Consider the following 7,207-nt stretch of genomic DNA (forward strand, 5'->3'; position numbering starts at 1 on the left):
ATCTCCTCATCTCATTAACTCCCCCGAAACGTGTGAGATTAGGATACACATAAAGTTCTCGGTCTTCAAAAGCAATATGCACACTAAGAATTGCAACGAACTGTTCCAAGCTGTACTAGGTCAACGGGGGCAGAGGGGCGTTGGTGTGTGTCGGGGGGAGTGGAGCCCTCTGGAGAGAGAAGCGATGACGAGTAACCGAGCCACGGAAAGAGCGGTTTCGCAGGTGCGCTCACCTGCACACACAGCGCTGTTTTTGGATGCTCGGCGCCCGCAGTTGGCTCCGCCAGGGGGCGCCGCAACCCGGCCGCGGATCCGGCCCCAGGCCCTTCCCGAGCCCGGCGGCCGGGTCCCCGCAGGGACAGCGGGGGTGGGAAAGCGGAAAGGCAAAGAAAGAAGAGGCTGGGACAGGAAGGGGGCTGTCACCGTTCTTATCACTGCTGAGTAGGCATCACAGCCAATTTCCATCCTCCTGCATCCAAAGCCCCGGCCTCTGCTAGACGCGCGCACACACACACACACACACACTCACACTCACACTCACTCACTCACTCCTGATCCGCCACCCGAGCTGTCTGTCTCCCCCGTCAAAGGCCCGGGCGGCCTTAGCATCTCCCCTCGCACCTCCGCGGCGTGGGAGCGCCCGCGCGCGCCGGACCCTCTTCCCCGGCGGCGAGAGCGCGCGGACAAGGTGGGGGCGCGCGCCGGGCAGCCTGAGCAAAAGCACAAAAGGTCGCTGAGGGAAACCGGAGAAGCCGAGCGCGGAGGCGAGCGCGGAGCCGGCGCCGGGGCGCCCGCGGCATCCGAGGGCCTCTCCCCTGACGGCGCCGAGGGCTCCACGAAGAGCCGGGCTGCGGACGGCTGGGGCGGGAGGCGGGAGGGGGGGGACCGGAAGAGGGTCCCTGCAGTACTGCCCCCTTTTCTCCCCTTCCTCCCCTCCGTGCCAAGCTCGGGGGTCGCCTCGGCGCCCTTGGGCCTTAGGGAGAGGTGCGTGCGCTCTCCGCCGCCTCGGCCGGTGCCCATGTCCTGCGCGCCTCCGCACCACTCGGAGGGCTTGGCACACTGAAAGGGCGAGCACGGCCAAAGCGCGTCCGAGTCCGCGGGGCCTGGGGAGGGGCCCGAGAACCTCCGTCTCTAGGAAGCCGGTGGGCGGGGGGCGAAGCTGCGGCTCAGGGACCACCCCGAGCGCCGGGCCGCCGGCTCCCGGCGCGCCGGCTCAGGCGGCGGCGGCGCGACACGGCAGCAGCTGGCGGAGGCTCCTTCGGAAGCTGTCGTCCAGGAAGGCGTAGAGGAAGGGGTTGAGGCAGCTGTTGGCGTAGCTCAGGCTGGTGATGAAGTAGGAGACGGCGATGACCACCGGCGTCTGCGGGAGGTCGGTGGTGAGCGCCACCACGGTGCTCAGGTGGTAGGGCGTCCAGCAGAGGAGGCACACGGCCAGGATCGCCACCACCAGCACGGTCACCCGCTTCTTGGCGCGCTCCAGGGCCCTGGCGTGGTTGTCGAGGCGTATGGCGCGCAGCCGGCACAGCAGCGTGGTGTACAGGACGCAGATGGTGGACACGGGGAGGGCGAAGCCGAGCACCAGCGTGTAGAGGCGGCTCGCGCGCCACCAGAAGGCCTCGGGCTGCGGGAAGACCAGCACGCACTGGCGCCGGCCCTGCTCGTCGTCCAGCCGGGCGAAGATGGCGAAGGGCAGCACGACCAGCGTCACGACTCCCCACACGGCCAGGCTCACGGCGCGCGCGGCGCCGTACGTGCGGCCGGCCACCCGGCGCGACTCGGCCGTGGCCAGCACCACCAGGTAGCGGTCGGCGCTCATGACCGTGAGGAAGTACAGGCTGGAGAAGGTGTTGTACTGGTCGATGGCCACGATGAGCTTGCACATGAGCTCCCCGAAGGGCCAGCGCCGAAGCAGGAAGTCGGCGATGTTGATGGGCAGCACGAGCGTGAAGAGCTCGTCGGCCACGGCCAGGTTGAGGATAAACAGGTTGGTGACGGTCTTCATGCGGGGCGCCCGCAGCAGCACGAACAGCACGGCCGAGTTGCCCGCCAGCCCCACGGCGCAGATCACCGCGTACACGACGGGCACGGCCACGGCCAGAGGCGGCGGCAGCGGCGGCAGCGGGCCGGACGCGTTGGGGCAGCCGAGCGCGGGCGCGGGGCACGACGTGTTGGCGCGCTCAGGGCCCCAGGACGACGCGTTGTGCATCCTGGCCGGGGCCAGGGGCTCGGTCCCCTCGGCCGCCTCCCTGCGGGGCTCCGTGGTCCCGGGGGCCCGACCCGCGCCGGGGCGCTCGCGGCCGCGCTCCGAGCCCGTCTCCGGCCTTCCCGGGGCGGCGCGCTCCCGCCGGCCTCTCAGCGCACGGGCGCCGCGGACGCCGGGGCCGCAGAGCGGAGCGGAGAGCGCCGGTTAGGCTCGTCGACGACAGGCAGCACCGAAGGGCGGTTCCGAGGCGAGGGGGCGGCTCGCCGCCCAACCTGCCCCACGTGATCGCTCTCTGCCACCTGTTTCTTTTTTTTGTTGTTTTTCTCCGAGGTGGTAGATTCTTTTATTAATCTTCCATGGGAATCAACCTCCATCACCTCTCCTTCTTGGGCTTTAGATTCCCCATGTCTGAAATGAAGAGATTAGACCAAGTCAACTCTCAGTCTCTTCCAACTTGAACAACATCTAATCCTGTAACTATCTCGGTATCTCGGTTCCTGGTCAACACCTTCCTAGTTGAGGGCGGGGATTTAGGGTCCAGAGCTTGGAGGGGGCAGGGTTTTGTTCAAACAACCACTTTCTGCCACCTGTTGAACTCTTATTCTGACCCGCTGGCTCCAGCAAACGTTACCCTTAGGGGGAAATTACAAACCCACTGGCCCAGCTCTGGCCCCCGCCCGGCCCCCGGAGGCCCCGGTCACCCCAGCGAGCCCGGCAGCGGTCAGCTTCGGGGCCCCGCGGTTCCGTGCGCCCCGGGTAAGAGCGGGCCCAACAGCAACCGCTGCCTCCCCCGGCCGGTCCGGGGACGGGCCTGCGGCTCCCGAAGCGCTCCGGGGTGGGGGGAGGGGGGGCGGCAGCAGCCGTGGGGGAGGGGCGGGGAGGCAGCGGCGCCCGCGGGCCGCGCGGCCCCGCCCCGTGCGCGCGCCCGGAGCCGGCCTCCCGCGCCTCGGCTCGTCCCGCCCCCAGCGCGCCCCGCCGCCCCAAGCAGAGCCGCCGGGAACCGAGAGCACCCGCCCCCGAAAATTAAGGAATAACTTTCTTCGTTCCGGTAGTGTGACCTCACTCCGTCTGAATTCATGAAAAGCTCTCCTGTTAAGAACTAACTGAAAGGAAAGCAAAGGTAGGGCGTTGCCGGGTCTATTTGAAACGGAGCGCAGGGCAGTTAAGGCTCCCGTTCCAGTTTTTTTAACACCGTACCGCCAGTGGGCTTCTGTAATTTTAAATGTTAAGTTACATTCATATTGCAAGGCTATAGCGAGGGAACGTGCACGCAGTCTTCAAATGCAAATCACCCGTTTTCTCTGACTCTGGTCTCCACAAGGTTATAAGGTTGTTAGGAACACGTCATGGTCGACAGTCTGAGATACTTAAGGCTTTCTGGGGGAAAAAAAATATATATATATATTTATAAATATATACATAAAGATAAAGTGCTTCCGATTCTCCCCCGAAGAGAACTGCCCCGCGGTCGCAGCAGTGCTGCCCGGGCCCCGGCGCGGGCTCCGGGGGCCTCCAAGTCTTCCTCATTTAAGAGGACCTCGCCTTGGGCACCTCATCTCTGAGGCCCGAGTGAAATGAGCTCAGTAGTGGTTCTCTCCACTTCCTGTTTTCGTCCTCCACCTTCCTTTGGGAGAGCCAGCAAATGAAAGCACGGGGTTCTATCCTGCTTCCCTCCAAGAAATTTCCCTTTCACGAGAGCACGCAAAAGCCCAGGTAAAGTGCACGTTTGATCCTTTATGAAGCCTTGGAAAAGGAGAGGGCTTGAGACACCGAGAAAGAGACCCGAAGGAGCCAGTGGAAGAAGCCTGGAAGGGGCAACGGTACAAATGCGTTCCTTTACCCACTCAATTCTCCTTTTACTAGACTCTAGATAATTTTGGCTTCCCTGCAGTTTCATGCTTTGTGTGAAGAACATGTAAGAGGGTCAATGTCCATGAGCAAAAATATTTGAGAAAACACCATACGATGTTAAGTGAAACAAAAAAGAAAAATACATACATATATAATATATATAATGTATATATAATACACACATGTATATACATATGCATATATCTGTGTGTATGAATGTGTATATACATATATATGTATGTAGTTGCTTAATTGGCAAACATTTGGAGACTTTCTAGCTTTTTAATTATTGATTTCTAGCTTAATTGCACGTGGACACAGTACAAATAGTATGATTTCAATTCATTGGCGTTTGTTGAAACATTGCCCAATATATAGTTCTCTAATTATTTTATGTTTACTTGAAAATAATGTGTGTTCTGCATTTGTTGGGTGCAGTTGTTGGGTGTAGACTACTGCACCCTACAAACATCAGCTAGTCAAATTTATTACTGTGTTGTTTAAATCTTCTCTCTGTCAGTATTTTGTATCTGATTGTTTTGTGAATTTTTTAAAAAATTGTGGTACATATCTTTTTAATTAATTAATTAACTAATTTTATTTTTGGCTGTGTTGGGTCTTCGTTTCTGTGCGAGGGCTTTCCCCAGTTGCGGCGAGCGGGGGCCACTCTTCATCGCGGTGCGCGGGCCTCTCACTATCGCGGCCTCTCTTGTTGCGGAGCACAGGCTCCAGATGCGCAGGCTCGGTAGCTGTGGCTCATGGGCCCAGTTGCTCTGCGGCATGTGGGATCTTCCCAGACCAGGGCTCGAACCCGTGTCCCCTGCATTGGCAGGCAGATTCTCAACCACTGCGCCACCAGGGAAGCCCTGTTTTGTCAATTTTTGACATAGATGTGTTAAAAAATATCAATCAATGATTGTGGATTTCTCTATGCTTCTGATTTTGTCAATTTTTACTACATAATTTGATGCTGTTTTATTCGATGCACACAGATTTAAGATTGTCGTATTTTTCCATGAAGTGGACTCTTTCACTATTGTAAAATATTCTTCTTTAACTGTGCTACGACTACTTCTTGTATGTAGCCTCCTTTGCTTGATATTATTACAGCTACACCAGTTGTGTCTCTCTTAGTATTATCATGGAATACGTTTGGGATCTGAACTACTGTCCATCCATCAGTGAGTTGATGGTGACGGTTTATAATACAGATTTTGGAGTTGGAATTAATTGTATGTGCTTTATGGATGACCCTTTCATTAATGGTCTTGATTTTTTCTAAAGTCAGTTTTATATAGCTGTCATATACTGGGCATCATCTATGTGTCATAAATTATACTAGATGCAAGTAAAAGATGTAGGAAGAGGAACTTGCAGGCCAAAAGACACTTAAAGGACATATAAGGTTATCACAATTTGTAAAACTTAAGTACTCTCTAAATACTTGAAAAGATTAAGAATTTTTTGTTGTTGGGTCTTTTTAGAGCTAATGGTACTCTTAGTTTGTTCTCCCCTTCAACAAAAATTTGGCATCCATCCATAAGCAGAAGTGCCTCTGTGGGATTTGTGGAACCAAGCACCATACACCACGGGACCCAGAAGGACTCTCACCCACTGGTGCGTCAGGTGATAGGCAGACAGAGTGGGGCACCAGCTGTGGCACCTACGGGACACTGTGAGCTGGTTCCAGCCCCTCGTGGCCGCTGCCTGGGAGCTTCTGCAGAACACTGACGTGGGTGGTCACCTGCAGGCAAGAGAGCTCTTGCGGAAGTCAAGGTTTCCAGAGAAGCTCCAGCACTGCATTGGAGGGAAAAAAAAGTACAAGCTTGGACGCATTAGAGGGTAAAAGGAACAGCTTACCTTTGCTGGCATCACCCCACACCCAAGGCCGCACAGCTGAGGGCTAAACTAGATGGCCTGTGATTTCTCCCATGAGGGAAAGGGAGAGCCAGTGAGTGAACTCCTGGCTTCCTGAGCTGTGCAGGATGCGGCCAGAGAGACTCATTTCTCTCTGGCAGCATCCAGAACGCTAAAGAGGGAGAGCCACGATGGAGGAAGGAGCAGATAGAGAGTGGTATACGAGATTCCCTGCTGACTGCATTCTGGACTCAGTCAGGAAGCCTGCCCACGAGACGCAGGGGAAATACCACCCACAGATCCCCACTCCCCAAGTGACCCTCAGGCAGCCCCACAGCTCCTAGCACTCTGCAGTGGGCTCCCTGTGTATACAGTGGGCTGAGCAAAAGCTCTGGTAGGTGGGGGCACAGGCGGAAGGCAGGCCAGGGTCTGTAGGCGAAGGAGAAATCACAAACGTGGGCTGTGTGCCACCTTCAGGGAAACAGCAGAGGCTACCAGCAGCCTGTCTGGTGCTTGGTAGGATTGAGAGAAGACACAGAAGCTTAAGACTTCTGCCATAAGAGGGATCAAGAAATGAGAAGCAGGTGTATCCATTCAAGGTCAGAGAAAGCCTCAGAATCTATAGCAGGTCTGATGAAAGGAATTGCTGCCCTGAAGGCCAGTTAGTAAAAACTGGAGGAGGTGACTGCCACTTCAAATGTGAATCCAACAACGCAAGACTCCAAAGAACATGAAAAATCAAAGAAACATGAAGTCACAAAAAGATCATGATAATCTTCTAGTAACTGAACCCAAAGACATGGAGATCTGTGATTTACCTCATAAAGAACTCAAAATAGCTGTTTTAACTAAACTCAGTGCCCTACAAGACAACAGAGAAAGACGAATGAAATCAAGTAAACAATATGCAATCAAAAGTGAACAAAAAGATTGAAATTTAACAAAGAGATAAAAACCATAAAAAATCAACAGAAATTCTGGAGCTGAAAAATTCATGAATGGAATGAAAAATGGAATAGAGGACACTAAATAGAAGAATCAGTGAGATACAGGATAGGAACTTTGAAATAACCCAGTCTGAGGAGAAAAATAAGAATGAAAGAGAGTAAAGAAAGCCAACATGATCTATGGGACACCATCAGAAAAACCAGTATCTGAATTATTGAAGTTCCAGAAGAAAAGAGAATGAAGGGAGCAGAAAGGTTATTTACAGAAAGAATGGCAGAGAACTTCCCAAACCTGGGGAGAGATTTGGACATTGCAGTCCACAAAGCTAATAGACCACCCCATTATTTT

General features: G+C 54.9%; 1 protein-coding gene across 1 annotated transcript; it reads right to left on the reverse strand.

The window, feature by feature from the left end:
• Positions 1-1,213: 1,213 nt before the first annotated feature.
• NPBWR1 (neuropeptides B and W receptor 1) lies at positions 1,214-2,206 on the reverse strand. Its single transcript, XM_007168638.2, has one exon. The coding sequence runs from the start codon at positions 2,204-2,206 to the stop codon at positions 1,214-1,216; it is 993 nt and encodes a 330-aa protein (XP_007168700.2).
• Positions 2,207-7,207: the final 5,001 nt, after the last annotated feature.

This window comes from Balaenoptera acutorostrata, chromosome 17, assembly GCF_949987535.1.
Source record: "Balaenoptera acutorostrata chromosome 17, mBalAcu1.1, whole genome shotgun sequence".
Taxonomy (NCBI): Eukaryota; Metazoa; Chordata; class Mammalia; order Artiodactyla; family Balaenopteridae; genus Balaenoptera; species Balaenoptera acutorostrata.